The sequence below is a fragment of the Haliotis asinina genome, chromosome 9 (assembly GCF_037392515.1).
Source record: "Haliotis asinina isolate JCU_RB_2024 chromosome 9, JCU_Hal_asi_v2, whole genome shotgun sequence".
NCBI lineage: Eukaryota > Metazoa > Mollusca > Gastropoda > Lepetellida > Haliotidae > Haliotis > Haliotis asinina.
The window spans coordinates 15,895,871-15,918,340 of NC_090288.1; the positions used below are offsets into that span (position 1 = coordinate 15,895,871).

Genomic DNA, 22,470 nt, shown 5'->3' on the forward strand with positions numbered 1-22,470 from the left:
TGACAAAATGCCAATCTACAGGAATTTGTACTAGAACATATTATAATATTGACCTTCTTAGACCATCCATATTTTGGGGTAGATGAGTGTTTGGCTGTCTGCCCACTTGATCCCTACTTTTGCCGCCATAGCGACTGTGTCCTTTGCCCTGAAGTCACTTGGTGTCCATCTGGTTATTACTGAAGTACACAGAGAGTCAACACACACAAACAAACGAAACATGAAGACAAGGGCCCAACACATCCTGTTGGCTGACATCTGTATTGTATGTACTAACACAAGACATGTCTGAGAGTATGGGTCTCCTAGTAACCTCACACACCTTGATCAGTTGAACAACAGGCCTGGTCAGTGCTGGCAAATACTGGCTTGTGTCAGGACAGTGTGAAGCAAATCCTCCTTCTTGCTCAAACAAGACACCAGTTCAGGTCACCATAGGCATGCAGCAGTCTTATACAGATCAGGGATGAGAACTGGTATGAACAAACAAAAAAAAAAAAAAGAGAAATGAAGCAGGGGTGATGGGAGGCATAGGTCCTCATAACAGATCCAGAGTGTAATCAAATCCACAGAAAATTCTCATCCCTGACAGATTAGCAGTCAACCATGCTCACCAGAAATTTGTGAGAAGCCTGTATTTGCAATCATACTATTACTTCTGTTAGACAATAATGTAAAATCTGCTGAATGGAGAAAACCCACATGTGTGGGTCAAATATATTTTATGTTCAGTATGGTAAGTTTTTAATAGAATGTCATTTGGAATTTAAATAAGTACACTCTTGAGTGATAACATGACTATATGAGTCAAGAGGCTTATTTGAAAAGTGGTCTTAGATTTCCTAGATTCAAATATGACAGGAAAACCCTCAAGAGTCGCAGAACCTTCCTTAATGTCTTGTTGTGTTTAGGAATAACATACTGAGGAGGACAAAGTCAGAATGGCAGTATTGGTGCAGAATTACAATAACTGCAACTCATGTTTGGATGTATGCCATGAGCTTGCCACTGAACGAAAACTCACCACACCTGCCTGTGCTGTTTATCAGACGTGGAATACAAGGGAGGCAATCTGGCAGCTGTGTTTGATATGTCCTCATCAGGTTCAACACAGCATTAAAAGGTCCGGCAAGTCTCTGATGATTACTGAAAGCTTGGCCTACTTGTTCAGTCCATATGACTGTCCATGTGTCCAGGTTGCATTCCAGCAAGGTGCTGCTTTCCCTTCAACTTATCTCACATCATCTCAACTTGGCTTTTCTGGTTGGACAGATCTGATGGCAGAGGCTGCTAAAGCTTGTGGGATGTTGAATCTGGGCATCAGTGTTGGTATGGCATCATTTTGGATATGTGTGTTTGGATGTTGGTACTCTTATAAACATGTGTATAACTGAAGGTAATCATGGATAAAAGCTTTCACTGATGTTGCTTTCATATGTGAGATACCTACATACAACATGACATGCATGGATATAGCATGCTATACCTGTTGTGGTCTCATGGTATACTGGCAGTGTATACCTTATATTCTATTGTGGTTTCTTTAGTCGTATAATATAGGAGTCTGTTATTGACCTGCTGTGGTTGCACCAGTCTGAAAATGTTTAAGTCTCCTAGTGAACTTGATGTGGTTGCACCAGTTGGATAATGTATGAGTCTGTTATTGAACTTGCTGTGGTTGCACCAGTCTGATAATATATGAGTCTATGATTGACCTTGCTGTGGTTGCACCAGTTGGATAATGTATGAATCTATAATGGAAGTTTCTGTGGTTTGCATCAGTGAGATAATTTATGTATCTATGTTCCAAGTTGCTGTGGTTGCACCAGTCAGATAATGTATGAATCTGTGATCAAGCTGATGTGGTTGTGCCAGTCAGCAAGTCTGCAAAGCTGTGAGCCAAACCTGTGGTTGCACCTGTCAGCACATGCTGATATTTACAATTACACTCCCCTCTGCTAATTGCCAAATATCTTTTCCTGATTGCACCTAATTAGATTTGATCATGTAATCAATCATTACTCAAACTAACAAGCTGATATTACCAGCATCTTCCCATGTTGCAATACCTCCAAACCAATTAGAAGAAAATGCTCTGAAATTTATGCCTTCTTTCGATGCATCAAGCGGGAGGACCAAGCAGCCCCATTTATTGGGGAGCAGGGATGTCTCAAGTGATGCCATCTGTATTCAATATGGAGAACGCCATCTACTTCCTGTGCTGATCAGGCCAGCAGTTATTCATAAGAATATCGGGACATGGCACTAATTGGACTACACTGGGACTATGGTGGTAGAAATAGAAAAAGCCAAGATGATGGCTATTGATTATTCTTGGTTATATTTTGGGAATACTTATATCTTGCTTGAAGAAAAAAAGTGATCCTTGTACAGATTTTTATCCACAGAGACTTCTGCTACAGATCACGTAGTGCTATTCTTCAAGGGGCAGGGCATTTGCGTTTGTTCAGTAGTGCAGCATCTGAAAGGGCACTACACTCTAAAGTTAATACACTCTGGTTACATTTTTTTTCTGGAATTTGTATTTGTATGGAAGTATAACAGAATAGGCACTACGCACTGACTTAGGTCAATAATATTTATGGTAGATAGAAATTTTGGGAGATTTGAAAAATCTTTTTGAAACACCAGATGTAAAAACTCAAAGCGACGTAAAACCTCAAAGCTTGTTGTAACTGTAATTTGTTATCAGCATTTCAGCAAAAATATACAGCAGTTGTCTGGGACGAAAAAGTAAAGACTGGTAGTCTGTCATACAGACCCTGAAGCAAATATATCCAAGAAAGCCCTTGCAAGTCTAGAAACTGTTGCAAGTCTAGATTTCAGCTTCAGCAAAATCGAGATTGTCTCAGGGCTCCTTTTCATTATGTTTTATTTATTTTTGTTTGCTTTTGCTTTGAACATTTTTATCTGTAAAATATGTTCATTTCAGAGACTAGTTGTTAGTCTAAGACAAGGTTTTAGGTGTATAACATGGAAGTACTACGAGGATGCTATACACTAGCAGCTCAACTTTAATAAACATACTAGTAAAAATACAAAATAGAAAGGTGAAAAACAGATAGAAGCAGTAAGTAGTCAGAAATAATAAAAAAAAACTACAGCAGCAAGATGTGTTCAGTTGGCATTAAAGATTCTTACTCTCTTATGGCAACAAATTTACTCAACAAGTTAGACACCTTAGAAACACTGTAAATATATTAAAATATATTACTTTTGATATATTTGAAGAAGATATGTAGCTTCTGATAACTTGGCTCAGTTTTTGCTTATTTTTTAACAGATGTATAAGTGTGAAAAAAATGTTTAAATGATTAAAAGACCTTTCTGACATATTTCTTTCTTAAGAAATTTATCTGTAAGAGTTTGAGTGCTGTTGTGTCGATTTCGCAGTTTTAGAATGTACACACTAGTTTGCTTTTTCATGCAAAATGAAAAGAATTTTTCTTTTCAGATTTTCTTTTCCACCCTTTATGTTGATTTTTTATGGTCAGTATAAAACAATGTTAAGTAATGTTTTCCTACTGTACTGTAACCGTAAACTGTTTCATTACTTTAAATAGTATGCTTGTATCGAGCCTGTTGAATGTCAAGCCTGGTTATGATATAAGCCTATTACATAGTTGCAATGTTCGTCACAGGTGGTCATTGACCAATGCCTGTGTCCCTGTCTAGTGGTCTTGAAGGGTCAAGGGGGATTGTGTTGGCTGGACACAATCTCTGTTGAGTAACAAATGTGTCAAGTCGTAAACATGAATCACCAACAATCTTGCTTTTCTTTGCAGCAGTCACTTCAACTGGTTGAATCTTGATAAACGGGTGCTAGATCACGACTTTGGCAAGAAGTCGGGTGCACTTATACTGCACTTCTCTATAAGGTAAGTCATGTGATGAGATTCATATCATACAGTGTTTAAACCTTTTCATTGTTAAGTTGAAAATTGTTCTAAACTGTTCTGATTGACCCAGCAATTTGTCATGAAGCTTGCAATGCTGATGAAATATTTGCCAACATTACGTGGCAAATTCTTCACACAGCTAATGTAGACCCCACCTACATTTGTATTTGCTCTAATAGGTGGAGAAACGTATGTCAGAACATGAACTTGATTAAAAAGTGTTAAATGCCATTGTACATTAAAAGGTTTTTTAAATATAATGGAAAGTTCTTATAATTCTTTTTTTTTTTTAACAAAAAGAGACGGTGTTTGGTCGGGAAAGTTTTTGCAAAACTCTTAATTCTGCCAACTCTAACAAAATGCAGTGTAAGCTCCTTTGAGGAAAAGCAAAAAGTTTGGACAGCTGCATAACCAACAATTTTGAATGTTCAGTGTTACATTTCTTACTGTGACTTACGTGGGGAAAGAACAAAAATAAAAAGGCAGTCAAAAAACAAAGTGTTGAGAAATGTAGCCACCTGACAATCTTCTCCCATTTCTCTAAACCGTAAACGGCGGCATAGTTTTACCAGTTCACGCCAGACTATGAGGAACAATGCGAGCACTCAATGTGCCACCGCAGTGACAATCACTTGTGTCAATACGCCAGGCCCATGTTCAATTTAGTCCACACAACACCAATAGATCAGCTTTGTTCCTTCAAAGGAAGGATACCCTTCCGAGCTGTGTTTCTGAACGCCCTTTTCAGTCTGGCCAGTGTATTGTGTGACAAATTGGATTACTTGTGTAAGTCACTTTTAGTTGGTAATGTGTCTTGAAATAGTTTGACTGTTTGGAAAAAGCCTGAGAATGTTATTGATAGCTTTCAGGATTTGGGATTGAAAGTGATATTTTGAAATTGGGAAGTAGATTGAGCATGAGGAAATATATGGGTTGAAAATATAGTTTCAGCTGAGGATGAGATTGGATGAAGATTGGATGAATTGATGAAATTTCATGAACTAATTAGTTTTTATGAACCCATGAATATCGATGAACTGTTGAGGGTCTATGCATGGATGAGATTTCATGAACTCATGAGATTTAATGAAGTCATGAATACCAATGAACGGACATCGTGATTCAGATATGTCTCAAGGCTGAGAAAATATTTCATACTTTGTATAAAACAGATACAGAGTTCTCATGCATGTAATGATTGCTTACTAGGAGTAAGTGAGTGTTTCTTGTTAATGTTGCGTCAGAAACTTTGCAGCTATTTGCGGCCGTAGCAGTCCACAAGGAAATGTCAGTAGTCCTTCATGAATTTTACCAGTTCAAGACAAGGGGCTTAATTCCAAATGCTGTATTTCCATAATACATAGTTATACATCATCAAGATTTACACTAACCTGTTTTGTGATGAAACCTCGATCAGCATAAATCTGCATTAACATTTTTAGGAGGTTGATGACACTTATGATAATTGTCCTCCAAAATTGAAATCGGCTGTTCAAATGTCTGTAGTTGTATGATTTGCAATCCTTATACACTTTATTTTGTAGCCTGTATGCCCATTCAAATTGATCTCTTTGATAAATTTCAGCACTTGATGAAAAAGCATTTTGTTTATTGCATTGTTTCGATGACTGATTGTTGTTCTGTTGTGTTTCAGCTACTATATAGAAACAATAGGATTACTAAGGGATACCGCTACTGTGGAACTATTTTACCTCAACGCCAGGCAAGCTGTATTCAAGGTTGGTCCCACTTTCATATTGCATCTGTGTTAGTTGTGTTGACTTGGGGGCTTTCTCTGGCAGATAGACTGTCCTGGTAGCCCTAACATTCTGCAAGAGCAAATGAAGATTTGGTGATGAGGGTTACAGTATTTGAGGTCTGATATCGCCATCACTTGACTCTTGTGCATAGTCTGGATGCCATACCCAAAATCCTTTGGGCAGTGAGGATGTGGGTACTCACTCACTCTCACTCACTCACTCACTCACTCACTCATGAAGGCTTTGGAATTTTCTTCAGTAACCCATGTGGAAAGATGACTAATGGAGAGGGGTGGCATGTCATCGTATCCCAATTGCATAGATCAGTGCCCATGCTGTTCAATACAGGATTGTCTGGTCCTGACTTGATTATTTACAGACTGTTGCCATGTCACTGGAATGTTGCTGAGTGAGATGTTTAACAACAACCAAACAATCCACTCATTCATCCACAATGGCTAGTGGTCCTCAACACAACACTCACAGATTAACGTCCTGTGGGGAGTTGTGTCCTTTATAGGTTCATTATATGTTTATATTGAGCAACAGGTACAAGATGGCTTTTGTGCAGAACAACCAGGTTTTTGTCCAGTACAAGGAATTTAGTCCAGTACAACTAGGGTTCTTTTTTTTTTGGTCTAGTACAACCAGATATTTGTCTAGTACAGCAAAGTTTTTTCCTGTACAACCAGTTTTGGGTTTTGTTTGGTCTAGTACAACAAAGTTTTTGTCTAGTGCAACCAGGTTTTGTCTAGTACAACCAGGCTTTTGTCTTGTACAACATGTACATTATCTAAGATTGTGCCCGGTACAAGTTGGTCTCAGTTCCCTAAAACCAACCCTTCATGAAACAAAGTTTTATGTCTCTCAGTTGTCACAGACTGAGATTTATCACGTCAACAAAGCTGAAACAAATGGCACAATTCCTTATGCAGCCAGTGTTCATTCAAAAGGAACCAAACAGGCTCTTTGTTTATTCTCGGTAAATGATCAACTCAGTAAACCTGTGTACATGTAGGTGTGTGGTGCTAGTGTTGGTGGTGGTTGGCAAATGACGGTGCCAGTCATATGTCAGTGTCCAACAGCTTTTCCCCTTCAACAGTAGGAAAAAAAATCATATTAATGAATGAGGTCAAGTCTGTGATGTGTCACATCTGTTTTTAGACAGTAAGAACATGTATTTTGGGATTAACACGTACAAGTTGAATTTCCCAGTTTCCCAGCGTGAAAGTGACATTTTTTACTTTTTGTCTTTGAAAAACAATAAAAGCACAGTCATGGTTCTTTTAGTGTTTTTTATGCCCTGTGTCTCAGTCAACTCCCCTTTGATGTGTACTTCTTTGAGAAAATACTTACTTTATTTTAAGTTTGGTGATTTCTGAACTTGAAGTGATTTCCTGTTTCCTTTTGAATGGTTTGTGTTGTGGAATGTGAGGTTTAGTGCAGTCAAGTTTTATGGTTGTCAGAGTACATCAGCTCAGTTGGATGAGGCAGAGAGTTGGGAAGATGGCGCACATGCCCTCCCGAAACATTGCACTATCATATTGGCTCATTGAGCGTGTGTGTACTGTAGCATTCTGAAGGTTTTCAGTGGGCGTTACCTTACATGAAAACCTGCAAAGATCCGTGTAAGAGTTGGTTTTCTGCAACCCATGTCATCATATTGTTGATGATGATCATGATGATTCATGAAGTCAGTCACTTGATTGTCCTTTCTGGTTGACTTGCTTATGTCTTTGATATAGATGGAAAGTTGCTGAGAGCATTAAGCATCAAATTAATGACATGAATCTAGATTTTGTTTGAAAATGGCCTTAAAAAATTGAAACAGAAACTTCAGTTGACTTCTGTTTTCCCTATCCATTCCCCACTTCAATTTAATAACCTGACAAAATGCTGTAAATATGTTGGGTTTTTTTTCGTATTTTCAGAATGAACACAAAGGGAACACGAGAAAATTGGTAAATTCAAAATAAAAAAGGACAAAAAAATATACAAATATAATTTTCCCTTGAATACATGACACGTTTTATAGATAGCAACTTGTTTTTATTCTTTATAAGACCTCCCAGAGATAATGTGTGCTCCTTCATTAGAATTATCATAACATGAAGTTGTTATTCATGTTCTCAGAACTTTTAAATGACTTCAAGAACTTCATTTTCATTTACCCATGAAGTTTCAGGTTCGAATTGTAACTCGTACTTGTTGTAAGAGGCGGCTAACGGGATCGGGTGGACAAGCTCACTGGCTTGTTTGACACATCAATGTTTCCTAATTGTGCTCATGCTGTTAAATTGTCTGGTCCAGACACCATTATTTAAAGATCGCATCCATGTAGCTGGAATAAGACTAAACTCACTCGCTCACTCATTTTCACATATTTTGTAACTTATTTGATGAAGTTTGTTATTTAGAATTAAGCAAATCATAAACAGAGATAATGAAGAATGAATCTGACATAGGTGTGTGCAAGGATAAAAATAATTGTTCTATTATAATGTTTTGTTCTATCATACATAGGACGACATGTTATTATTTCAAATGTACTGGAAAACACATTCAGGGTGGGCAGGGGGTTTGTAACGGAAAAAAATATGGACAGCCTAAGTAATAGGTAAACAACAGCTGAAGTAGTTCGGTTAGCTTCTGTTTTAACTTTCTGTTAACACCAATAAACAGTTTGATATTCGTAGGATGGCCTGTGTTTCTGTTTGTTATTATCTCATTCTTTTATTTGAGAAGCTCTGAGATCTTTTTTTCAATTATTTTACTGCGAAACGCCTCCTAGCCTTGTCTCTCTTGACATTTACCGAAGCTTGCTCATGCTAAAATTTCAGGATAAATAAGCCTGGTTGCAGATAGATATGTTTTTGACTTGAGGAGATGCTGGCATTTATATGTAGATGTCTCCTCCCCATCTGACTTAACATCCAGTGGCAGTGATAGCAACCAGCATGGCATCTGGTAATGGAACCTCTGACATTCCCATCTACTTGAGGACACACTGACCAGACACTACGGACCTATCTGCTGCCTGGTTTGATGAGTATAAGAGGGGTCTGTCTCCATGTTGGAAGGCCAGCTCATTGTCATGCAATACCTTTGTTGCTCATACCAACACTACTCAGTATTCTTGTAGCAGTGTATTGGTCTATTAGTAATCATGTCTGAACCAGACAGTCCTTTGATTGATGATATGAGCATTGTCCAAAGCAATTGGGATAATGTTTCAACCACAAACAACAAGTAAGGTTTGCTGAAGACCAATTCTAACCTGGCCTTTGAAGAGAATCAGGTGGCTACAGTGTCATTTTATTGATTGTATATGTCATCTTATCTTCATAGCTTTGGTGATTTCTAATGTAATCACCTACAGTTAGTGAGTATGGGTTTATGTTGCTCTTTGCTCTATAGCAATATTCCAGCAGTGTCACAGGTTTTCATTGTGACTTTGACATATATAATTCTTCTTCCTCAACTGGTCAAGACAGTAACCTCTTGCGGACATTTTGAGCAGAAAGTAGCCAGACCCTTCCGATGCCAGGGTCAGATATTAGCTAGATTGTTGTTCCAGTTGTTTGCTTTCCTGTAACATGACCTGGTCATGTTGTGGACAGAGACATTGAGATCAGATTGAATGGTGTCCAGCCTTTGTAAAGTAGATGTCAGGATGTTACAGCTGTCACTCAACGGGGCAGGGCAGTGTCCAGTGACTAGCCTCTAAACTGACCAGGGGATATGAAGTCATGGTATCTGGTTTCAATGAATCCCTCTGATGTTGTTATTAACATACCACATGTACTGTAGCTGTTTCATCAGGGCAAGAATTTGTGTTCAGTGGATGTTAAAATTCTGACTCTGGTCAAGAGGTCATGGGTTGTTCTGGAAAGTCAGTGGAGGCTTCTGAAAGAGTGTGTGTGTCAAATGGTGAATCTTCATTAGGGCTGCAGTCAGTAAAGTCTGGTAGAACTGCACAATGGGGATGTGTGTTGGTCTGTCTAACAGTCTCTAAGCAATATTTTCCTTTCTGCCCAGGCCCGTTCTCCAATGCCATGCCCTGAATAAAGTATGTCTCTCTATCCTAACTCACTCTGGCTTCTTTTCAATTTAACAGGAATCGTTAGTTTCTGATAAGTTTAGAAATTTTCAGTGACTAAGCTTTAGTCTAGGATGCTTGTAAAAAGAGATGGAATGAAGAGATAGGATATAACTGCTTCATTTGATGCTACATGGTTGTCAAGTTCTGGTGGACATGGGTGGTCAGATACATTTATTATGTTTGTTGATGAGATGATGAAAGGTGACTGACCCTTAATATGAGTCTTTATGGTATTTGATGGACTGTAGGCTGATTGCAGTGTTATAAAACTGGTAACTATGTCGTAAACAGTTCAAGCTAACCTGTTTTAAGGTTTAAGAAATGAATCATAATATTCATATCCCCTCCAGATGTGTGCCATTTTAGTAGCTACTTTTCCTTGACTTACCAGAGCTTAATCTTGATTGGTGTCAGTTGGGTAGGGTACCCCAGGACATAGACTTCTGAATCAAAGTTATCATGTCTCTCCATCAAATTAGTTCAGGATCTGTATGTTCTTATCAGTCCTGGAACTGCTGATCAGAAGATGCTTCAGGCAGCCGTCTGCTGTGTCTTCTACCCCTGTAACCAGGAGCCTTAGGCAGTTTGGCAGATTGTCGATTAATTGACTGTGATTATGGTAAACCTACCTAGCTGCAAGGACATTCCAAGCTCATCAGTTAGAAAGCAACACTTCAAGCAACACTTTGTCAGAGAACACTGAAACAATATATCAGTGAGAGGATACTTTCCTTGTTCATCTCTAGACTTTTATTGGTGCTTGATGTTTGACAAGGACTTTCTGTTTTACTTTACATGAGGACTTTTATTGGCATATGAGAGCTACCGTTATTTGTATTGTATAGACACCACTGGCTGTGGGATCACCTCAGTGTCAGATGTAATCTCAGATCACAAGATTTATTTATTTACCAAGAAGCATGTGCTGGATTACTTTGGAGCCTGATTGTGAGTAAATTAGATTCATTTGGAAAAGACAGAGACAAATTTATATATTTACAGAATATCACTGTGGGATTGAGAACATGAATGTTTTCTTTGCTTGAGGGTTTCAGTACTTTGTGGCATTGTGAAGTGCAGGCATCCAATGACAACATCACAGTCTGTCTCGGGATGTTACTCCTGAGACAGCACTAAAACTTAAAGGAAAGGAGGCATACTTGAGTTGCAGAGTTTTCAACAACACCCTTGAGAACAGGAGGTACTGATTTCTGCACCGAGGAAGGATTAGCCTGATTAGGCGGTGCTCCTTTTTGCATATCACAGACTCTGCAAGTCAAAATATCATGGGCAGTTCTGAGTTTTGGTGGAAATTTGAACTATTTTCCTGGTTGCTCTATCAGGTTGAAGTCTGTAGATGTTTATGGTTATTTATCATGTGTAAGTGGTGTCGCTTGTAGAAGAGGACCTGCTTACCTGCTTTTCTGTAAACTCTGATTATATCAGATGTTCGGTGATCCATTCTTATTGACTCTTTCACGCCCAACAGTGGCAGTTTTGGCACACTCTCAAGGCTGCTTATGCTCGGGTATTTGTGTTATATCTTCGGAATGTGGACATATGTCTGAAAAATGCTATTTGCAATTTCTGATGTAATACCACAAGTAGTGAGTGAATTTAGTTTTACACCAAATTTAGCAATATTCCAACAATATCACAGCAGGGGACACCAGAAATGGGCTTTATTCATTGTACCCATTTGGGGAATCAAACCCAGATGTGCAGTGTTACATGTGAACGCTTTAATCACAAGGCCACTAATGCAGTTTATTTGAATGAAGCTTTGGGGATGAAGTAGTGTTTGCAGAAAGGGTGAGGATTGTAATCCAAAGGGTGAAAAAGAGTCAAATGTTAGTCAATACCAGTATATTGTTCCATACTTTTCTGCCATCACAGTGTTTTATAAATTGAAACTTTCAAGTATTGGAATATGGCATTAATTCTTGTTTTCACATCCAGATGATAATTAATTATTTTTCTGTCAAAACAGCTTTCCCCTAGATCATTATTCTCAGCATTAATGAAAATAATGTGTCCTACCATCAGTAGGCAGCATTCAATGATATGGATATATGCTTGTGTGGTGAGGTCCATCTCGGGAGAGGGTATTTATCTATGCTATTTCTGGAACAGGGAGGCGCCTTCCTGTCAAACCTCCCAGCTCCCTCCATCAGTAAAGAGAATCATTTGTCCGAGGCAGTTGGCAATTAGTGATCTGGGATATATGTGTTTGATAATTTATCCTGTTCTATAACTGTCAAAGCCTTAAATGAGGTGTTTAAGGTGAGTGCCTGGCAGCTGGTTTACAGAGTTGTGTGCTGGGAGGTTTATCACTGATTGGTTTGGCAGTTGGTTCTTAACTCAGTTGTTCATTGACCATTTGACACTGGATCCTGGTGAGAATTTTTTGTTTCAGTTCAATCTGATTTCTTTGCCAGTCTGAATTTGCTGTGTGAATTGTAATTTTGAACTGCTGTTGTTGTTTGCAGGGCCAGATAGAAACAGATGCAGAGACCATCTTTGAGCTGGCAGCTCATGTGTTGCAGGCGACACATGGAGACTATGTCAGGTGAGTTGGTTCTCCTTACACTAAAATGTTACAAGTGCATACATCATGTTACAGATGCTTACATTATTTTACAGGTGATTACCTTTTTGCAGTATGTTTGTATATTGTGTTCTTATGAAGGACCAAGTGTCTTTCATTTTTGATCTCATGAAAGACATAGAGTGTTTGTTTCCCCTGATGGAGGACCAAGATTGTTACTGGTTCATCTCACAAAGGACCAACAGTTTTACTGTTTCATCTCACAAAGGACCAAGAGTGTTACTGTTTCATTGTATGAAGGACCAGACATGTCACTGTTGTACTGTATGAAGCACCAAGAGAATTTCTGTTTCATCTCATTGAAAGACCACAGGCATTACTGGTTTTTGAACGACCAAGGATGTCACTTTTTCTCTGGATGAAGGACAAGGAAAATGACTTGATTGGCAGATAATTACAGCATGTGGATGTTTCACCAGAACTACAAATCACCTGACTTTAACCAGATATGACAAGATTTAGCTCTTAGACATTGTGATGCAACAGCAGAAACATAGTCACTGGACACTTCAACAAAGTTGAAGCACTGTCCTGCAGTATGTGTTGTATGGAACCAGAAACACAGCCATCATTCTTGGAGACATCATAACAAGGATATATGTCCTTCACACATCACTGGAATATGTTAATCAATGGATTGGAACATTCCAAGGGATGCCATGGAGATTGTGTGTGGCTGTAATTTGGTTTATGTGTTTAGATAGGACAACAAACAGATCAACACTTCTGGATTGGAATCCTCATTACCTGTGTCCTGTAGGGGATGGGTTTTCTTACCATTCAGTGAACACATCCGTGTGAGTTATACCTGTGAATGGCTACGTGATTCATGGAATCTGGAAATTGGTACGGATGATGGGTGATTTGCGAAGGATTCATATGTGGGTCATTGGATTGGTGTGGAATTGAATCGAGAATTCATGACTTACGTTTGAGGAAATTATGCCTGTAACACTTTGGATGTTTGCAGGTTTTATCTTTCAGCTAAAAGCTGTTTATTTGTTTTTTGTGATGTTGAACTTCTTCCCATGATTCAGCTGGAGGGAGATCGAGCAGAGGAATGAGGATATCTGGTACTGAAGTCAAAGGTCCCTGCTCTTGCAGAATACATAGCATTGTCAGACAGGTTTAACTGATGATGCAATAAAACTACATCCTGTAATTAACATTGCTTGACAACACGGATGTACTTAGAGTTGAAATGTTAATCTGATCAAGATTGCAGCAGCTGAATCCTAGAGGTAAAACATGGTAGGAACAGTTTCGATTTGAATCCATGCCAGATATCCCAAATGCCAAGGGCAACAAAGCAACCGTTCTGGTACAGAAATACCCTCCTTTGCTAACCTGGCATTGGGGAAGCATGGATGATGTTTATCTCAGTTGTGTGGAGAGTATTATCATATTAGATACTGTAATGAGGAGTTAATGTGTCAGATAACAAGCAAAAGGGGTTTCCAGCTAGTTGTTTGTTTAGAATTAGAGCATTTTCATGGCAGCAATTGTCAAGATTTCGAGAAATTGGTTTCTAGAAACCGTGCACTTTTCATTCAGCTTTTGAACACAGGATAAGGTGTTGCCATGAATCTTCCTCATTCCAGTGTTACAGTCAGGCACTGGTCAATATCGTTCCACAGAAAAATCTTAATGGTTAAGTCTGGTCAGTCATTGCAAGGGAAGGAGGTGATTGGCAGAGGCAATATTTCATGTGTTGCCCTTTTTTCTCTTCTCTTTCTCACACCCCAGACATGTTTCTAAGTTCTTGAAATAATTCTCCTATTACTAGCACTGGAACACATAGTTCATCATCTGTTTATATTGTTAAAGGGGCTTTCAGGGAAAATTATTTGTAGTTACTACCCCAGACTTACAAAACATCATTCAGTCAGTATTTCACTTCACATCTCCTCCAATATGGTTTGGTAGAGTAGAAGTTCAGGTGTCCATTTTTCTTGCTGAGTTGGTTTCCATTGCAAGCACATTGCAGTGAAGGATGTTCCTGAGCAAGGTATGAGGGTAATATAGAAAAGAAAGTAGTGTGCGTCTTCACTCATTCAGTGGTTCATAAATCCCTGTTCAAGAAATTACTTCAGGATTTTACTAGCATGCATATTGCAACATGGAATTTTGATTGATAATTAATTGAGTGTCAAACTGTTACATGTTGCCTCCCGAATAGCATCCATCTCATGCCAGATTGCCTACTGCAGCGATCTAGGATTCCTCTCCCTCCTCTTCCACTAATTATGGAAGTGGTTCAAGTTTGTCATTTCCAATTATTTTGAGTTAACCATACAAAAAACACACAAAGATGAACAGTCTTTGTATTCATTCAGACTGCAAGTGATTTGAAACTATCCTCCTACAACTAGCTCTATGTCATCAGGAGAGGATGAATCTCCTACTGAATTTAAGGTTATTTGCATGTTATTGCATGAATTAGAAGCAGCTTGTCATGAACCAATGAAACTATCCCCCTACAACTAGCTCTGTGTCTTCAGGAGAGGATGAATCTCATAGCTAATTTAACATTATTTGTATGTTATGCCAGACCAGAATAGACTAATGCTTAATCTCTGAATATATATCAATTTTAATTGAAACAAATGCATCCATTTAAATTGAAAAGCCCCAGGGCGACCATAGATTCAGAATTTGCTTCATTCAAGGCTTTAGCATTGAAGGGATGCCTAGGCTAGCATGTTTGAAAAAATAATATGGTTTGGGGATTGAGAGACAAACTAAGTAAGGTGCATCTTGTCACGAAGCAGTAAAACTGTCTTCATGCAACTACCTTTGTATCACTAGATGTAACAACCCACCCAGATTGTATCCCTAGCTGGAGGTTCTCAGTATGTAATGATGTTGTAGGGAACAATGGTCATGAGCAAGTAAAACTATCCCCCTACAACTAGCTCTGCGCCATCACAAGATTGACAACCCTTGCTGGAAGTTTTCAGTATGTAATGATGTATCACATGTCATTATATCCCAGTGGCATAGATTGATGGTCATGGTGTTGATCATTGGTTTCTCAGGTCCAGATTCAGTTATTTATAGACCAGGAATGATGACAATGACACTGTTTGATTACCCATTCCCATCATTTGGCACATAATTTCCAAATCATACAGAAATGTATGGCTTTCAAATCTCAAACTATACAAGTTTAGCCAGTCTGGATTCCTTCATTTGCTAGTCATTGGGTTCATCACTATTTTGTATTTTAAAACAGTCCAACCATTTTGTTTTGTAAAATATTTTCATCCATCATTCACCCAATTTGCTGATTTAAACCAATGCTCAAAGTTTGACTGTTGATGATTTGGGCTATTGCTCAGATCATGTACCTATCTGAAAGATCACTTTGTCAAAGTCAAATCACAAGGAAATTTATTTGTTTATTCATGAGGCATGTGCAGGATAAGGACCCCTTGTTGTGCAACTGAGGATATACAGCGTATAAGTTATTCCTGGTTGTTTTATATTCTGGTAGCATCAATAGAGGATAATTCCTGGTTTCTGTATCCAGCGTTATTGTGAATAATTGATGCAAGTCCATGCTTCTGGTGCTGAATGCTCATGTCAGCTGCCAGCATCTCGGTCCTTGAAGTATCCAGGCTTTTTAGAAGTAATTTTATGGTACTTCAGATATGTGACTCCATAGCTTCCTCTGCAGCTCTGCATCCTGCCGTTGCTGAATGTTTGAGGTGTCTATTGGATCACAGCTTGCAGACACCTTTGTCAACAAAGGCTGTATCAGACCTCGCTGACTCTGATGTACACAGTTTGGCAAACAGGACTTATTTTATTGACAGGATATGTCATGAACAGGTTTTTGAGAGTTCTGGAGAAAATATTTTGAACATTGCTATTATTTAGTTCTATGGTCTCGTGTCATTTGTCGCCTTACTGTCCCTGAACCCCAATATTTTCCCTGCGGCCAAGCCTCCCTGCAATGCTAAGTTCCTGAATGAAGCCTAGATTTCGTCAGATTCTGAAAATCCTATCTCTCTGGCTTTTAATGGAGTGGTAGGGTAGCCTCATAGTTAAAGCATTTTGCTCATCATACTGATCATACTGGGTTCAATTCTTCACATGGTACAAAGTATTAGCCCATATCTGGCCTCCCTCACCATGATATTGCTGTAATATCGCTAAATGCAGCCAAAAACAATGTTCGCTCACTCACTCGTTCACTTGCTCCCTCCCACTGGGGTTTATTGCCTTGAAAATGGGATTATTTGGCGTTATCAAAATTAAATATATTCAGAGACTACAGTTAACCATTATTCTATCTTGTTATGTATGACAAATTTGCCATGGGCATTTCTCGTATTTATGACACGTGTCATAAATCAGGACAGCCTTATGACATGTCTTACGTGAGTTTGTGACCCATGTGAAATGGTTAAAAATCAGCTGCTTTGAATTGACAGAGAAATCTATTCAGATCCCTAATGCTGTTGACTTTTCCTCTAAGATAGTGGCACATAAACGTCCAGCAGATGAAGGTGACGGAAATGATAGTCCATGCTACAAATATCTTGAATATATCTGACACACTCATCCATCAAAATTTGAAGGCAGTTTTTTCAAAGTTGCCTGGAACAATAATTTGAATACAGTGGAATGTTTTTGTGGAATTTAGAACTGCAGGAATTGAAACAGTCACCTTACTTTCTTACATATTCTCTGTCAAATATGAATTATTTACATTCAGGCTAGAATTTTCCTTGTAGAATCATGGAGAATGTTCATTCTTGATACAAACACAGAATTGGTTATTTTCTGCTAAAGGGTTTGGTCCTCCACTCAAGAAATCTACTCAACTTTCTGTATACATTTGTATTGAAGTTCTTTCTCAGGAATAATATTTAGTTGACTATTCAAAGTATTCACTCTTCAGGTCGGCAAAGTGTATCTCTGGTGAGTGACAGGCTCTTTCTCAAAAACTGACATTTTAGCTTTTCAAGTGCATGCATCGATTTGCCCTGATGAAGATCTAGGTTAAAATTGGTTTTCAACAACTCATGGTTGTCATAAGAATTGACAAACAAGGTCAAGTAACCTGACATTGTTCATATGCCATCGTTTCCCAAATGCTCAAGCTGTTGAATACAGGATAGTCTGGTCAGTAGACTCAATTCTTTATAGACCAAGATTGTGGAATAAAACAACTAACAAACAATCATGCATTGATTTCATGCTTGTGGGTCAGTGTACATTTGTAGGTGATTAATTTTGCTGGTGATGTTGATGTGATGCGGCTGTCTGACAGAAGGAGACAATGATGGATGGAGTGATGGATAGAGGCTGAGGCTGAATGTGTAAACACAGAGCTTCAGTCCGGCCTGTCACCACGTGCTTATCAGGGAAACACTTTGTTAGTTTGGGGAAATTCCAGTCTAAACACACACACATTATAGACTATTATGTCCTAGATAGATATCACTTGCTCAATATTTGTAGCATTTATCTCTGGTTTGAGGTTGTGCCTATGTGAGTGATATGGTCCCCAAGCCTAGTCAGCCAGCTTAGTCCACAGGGCATTCATTAATTGGCTGACCGACAGCTGAGGATTGACTGGGACTTGGACACAATTGTTTTATTGTTCTTCACACTGAACCAGCTGTGCTTTTCATCAAAGAAATCAGATACCCTTTCCCCCAGCTGAGAAATGATCCAGCCCATACAACACTGAACAAATGGTGTCTGGGATAGTTCACTTTTTGTCAAGGTGTGCCAGGATGGCTTTGCTTGGTGATGAAGGTTACGGAAGGAGACTGTTAGTAGAGATGCCACCTCTCCCACCTCAGTGAGAAGCCGCTTGTGAAGCAGCCCTACAATATCACAGCTTAAACTGTAACACCTTCCTCAGCAGCTTCTCAGCAAGGGTTGCGTCATGTAGACACCACAGACAGATTGACGGATTCAGCTGCAGTGGTTCTACCCATGGAGTTGCGTGCATGTTGCCGCTGATCTAACGTCCCCACCCTGTGTTGTGGAAGGGGAACCGGATGCGTACATGTGAATGTGTTATGGTTAGTGGCGTGCTGGGTTGTGTTATTACTAGGACCAGACCTACAGAGCAGCACGTGTGAGCGATTACAGAGGCAAGAGGACCAAGTCCTCACTGGCAACTGTGACCCACCAGACCTGAGATTGATGTGACTACCGGATTATCTCTGTCCAGGAATTCAGAATTCATTCACTGTCTCAGAGGACTTACTGTTATTATGCTAGTCTTAAGATCCTTTATTGATTACTGGTGTAAGTAGACAACTGAGACTTCATGTATAATATCTTAGGTTGATTAGCTTCATGGCCAAGTCATTTTACTTAAATTGTGATCTAATCTTACAGCCATGCTGACCTAATTTACCTTATTCTATGCCTATCAACAAAGGTGTAACAGCAGATATTGATATTATCAATGCTGGCCTGCGAAAATGTCTATGATGTTTTTGTATGTTAGAGTTGAATGTTATGATTTCAAATTATCATGTTTTATTTTCTTTCCAGTGATGAAGATACAAAGAGTGAATTAAAGAAACTTCCAGTTATTCCTACAAGCTCTCTCAAGGAGCATCCTTCCATAGCATTCTGGTGAGTACAGTTACACTTGGCTTTCTCTAGACACAGACTGTAATCTCTGACACTTACAATGGTCCATTGTGTGTATGTGCCATTGTTAATAGTGGTGCACTCCTTGGTAGAGGAGCCTGCTTGGGAAGTTACGCTCTGATAGCATATTCTTGTGTGGAGGAAGTTTCACAAAGTGGGAAGCAATGGGGTAGCCTGATGGTTAAAGTGTTCGCTTGTCATGACAAAGACCCGAGTTTGATTCCCTTGGGTACAATGTGTGAAGCCCATTTCTGGTGTCTGCCTGCCGTGATATTGCTGGAATATTGCTAAAAACTGCGTAGGACCATACTCCCTCAATCACTCACATCAGAATCTGGTGTCAGATTAAGTAAAATTTTAAATTTAGAAGTAAAAGTAAAATTATACTTTCTGAGCTTTCTTGTCACAAAATCATGCGTATTCTGATGTTGAAGATGTTGGGGAATAAATCATGATGTACCACATTATCTGTACCAAGATGAAAGGATATGGTGATCTTTAACTCCATTTGAGTCGTACTGGAGATAATTAATAGAGCTGGTGTCAAATTTGAGTGTCAAGCAAATTCAGTTTAATGATTTTTAAATTCATGAAACGTAATTTAGGAGGGAAGAGGGAATGTCAAAAGTGAATACATTTTGTTTCATATTAACTGAAATTTAGTTCTACCTTCATCTAGAAGAAGGAGTGAAAACATTGTAGAACCAGATATGCAAATGTATAGGAAATGTGACATGAAAGCAATAAACAGTGTTTTATCTGTATGTTACTTATTTATTAAATTGTTTAAAGGGTTGCAATATCACCATGAATTAATTATCCTTAATGTCCAGAAGATACTTCTCTCACATCAGAGATGACTCTTGTGGGGTTATGTTAGGGTGTATGTAACTTATATTAGAAACTCCACACAAACAGAGCTGTGGGTGAGGTATAGTAATACAGGTTGAAGTAGGCATCTGCCTCTCAGGTGATTGTGTGAAGATGTTTAGCATCACAAAATGCAATTCAGCGTTTGTGTAGTAGATCTTCAAAGTAAATATGCATCTTCAAGGTTAGATGTTTATCGTCAGATATATCTGTAGATGCTAGAATGCAGACAGACTTGATGCAACAGCCCAGGATGTTGCTGCTCTTGAGATGTGATTTGCTTCACAAGATGAACTCCAAATGTATGTCCGGTGCAGCATTTGAGAAAAAAAGTCTTCGGTAACCCTGAGGCACAGTCTGAGAATTGTTCACTGGAAGATTTTTGTTCTGGATTTTGGTTGAGAGCGTAGAGAATTGTCAGGAGAATATGTGGTGTGCGATGAAACTGGGGTTGTGGAACATGGATGGTTGGTTGGGGGAGGAGCAAAGGCAATAGGGATGTTGTTTGATCGATTTCACTGTTAATCAGTCAGTTGTCATGAAAATCTGTGGTGTTGTTCTTTATAGACAAAAGCATTACATTGTAGCCATCGTATATGTATATTTATATCCAGCTGAGTGTTTATGTTTCAAACAGATTATTCATCTAATTCTAAATGGATGACCTTGTCTCAGAAATTCAAAATGAAATGTCGTACAGGAGAGGTGAAGAAATGCAAAGAGGCTCATACAGACTCTTGGATGTAAATGTCTGCAAATGTCTCAAGCAATACGTATGTGAGACCAATTTGAGTTTCCTTAAGTACTTATGGCCGAAGGTATCTTGTGGGCTTGTTTATCATGCTTCTGTAACACACAGCTTAACCAAAAATATATTTTCTGAAGCAGTATGTATGTTTGTGAAAAATGTATCTGCAGCTTGAACTTAAAAACTCTCATTGGCAAGGTCTTTTAAAAATTATCTTGGCTGTTAACAGTTTTAAGGTTTTGTTTGGAACTAATTCTGTCTCTGTAGTTTTGTGGTGATGAGTTGTTTTATCAGGAAAAGGTAAACATGCCATAGACAATGGTCATTGGTTTACAAACACTGCTATCTAGAGAGGGTAAACAAGTTCTGTTTGGAAAACATAAGTCTTCACTCTTCATTCTGTGATGTTTCTGATTAGAGGGAGTGGCACTGGGGTAGCCTTGTGGTTAGGCATATTCTCGTCACAACTCAGGCCCAGGTTTGATTCCCATCCTGAGTACAGAGTTTTAAGCCCATTCCTGGTGTCCTTCGTCATGATATTGCTGGAATATTGCTAAAAGTAGTGACAAACCCAGTCTGATATCAATGTGGCATGTGATCTCTTTCTCAATTTGTCTTCTTCAAATGATCTACATTCAAAAGGTCGACAATTATCATGCTAGGTTGACTATTGGTAGTGAGTTGCCATTGCTATTGGTATGGTTATGAAGATTTGGCTCTAACTATTGGTAGTGAGTTGCCATTGCTGTTGGTATGGTTATGAAGATTTGGCTCTAACTATTGGTAGTGAGTTGCCATTGCTATTGGTATGGTTATGAAGATTTGGCTCTAACTATTGGTAGTGAGTTGCCATTGCTGTTGGTATGGTTATGAAGATTTGGCTCTAACTATTGGTAGTGAGTTGCCATTGCTGTTGGTATGGTTATGAAGATTTCGCTCTAACTATTGGTAGTGAGTTGCCATTGCTGTTGGTATGGTTATGAAGATTTGGCTCTAACTATTGGTAGTGAGTTGCCATTGCTGTTGGTATGGTTATGAAGATTTGGCTCAAACTATTGGTAGTGAGTTGCCATTGCTATTGGTATGGTTATGAAGATTTGGCTCTAAATTCCAAGGTAAATACCTTGTAGAAATCTGCAAATTTTTGTGCTTCTGTGCCAGCTATTTTAGGAATATGAACAAAAGTTTGTTTGTATCTGTGAGTAGTTTTTATGAAAGAAAAGTGCAGTAGGTCTGTCTGTCTGTCTGTCTGGTGTGCACATGGGCATAGGATGAATGCTGAGAACACTTGTTGAATGGGTGGAGCAGCCATGGACCCAACACTGAGATGATTTGCTTGAAGATCATAGGTAAAAAGGGCAAACTTGTACTGACTGGTGAACACCTTGTGATGATGGTGCTGTTCTGATCATGGGAGTGGTTGTCAGGTGTTCAGGTCACTGGCATGTCTTTCTGAAGTTATCTCCCTGTGATTCATTGTGGTGTGAGTTTTCATCATGCTTTTTCATCATGTTCTTAAAACCTTCTGCCTTGATTAAACTGTCATATGAAGAAGGTATGATTTGTTGGGTGTTGGAATGTGGGCAGATGATTAGGGAGCTGCAGATTGTATTTTGTATTGAATTCTGCAGGAGTGGACTGGATATGTTTGGGACAATTACAGAAATGTAGGAACCTGGCCTCTTATCCCTTCTCATTGGTGAACTCTGACACTCAACAAGAAACCAGGAATTCCTTCAGGTTGTAAACTGTGGGCATGTACTGGTGTGTTGACAGGAAGGTACTTTGAGGTTTGGGCTGTAAAGTGACTAGAGTACTCTCATCACTCACTTAAA

At 38.9% G+C, this 22,470-nt stretch overlaps 1 protein-coding gene across 7 annotated transcripts in view; it reads left to right on the plus strand.

Annotated features, from left to right (window-relative positions):
• LOC137295743 (FERM domain-containing protein 4A-like) overlaps nucleotides 1-22,470 on the plus strand; it is a 165,664-nt gene that overhangs the window by 94,711 nt on the left and 48,483 nt on the right. For all 7 annotated transcript variants that reach the window (XM_067827270.1, XM_067827267.1, XM_067827271.1 and 4 more), the window contains exons 4-7: nucleotides 3,807-3,899; nucleotides 5,575-5,659; nucleotides 12,272-12,351; nucleotides 18,916-18,999. In XM_067827270.1, the coding sequence (XP_067683371.1) occupies nucleotides 3,807-3,899; nucleotides 5,575-5,659; nucleotides 12,272-12,351; nucleotides 18,916-18,999 (342 nt within the window). The remainder of the gene's footprint in view (nucleotides 1-3,806; nucleotides 3,900-5,574; nucleotides 5,660-12,271; nucleotides 12,352-18,915; nucleotides 19,000-22,470) is intronic.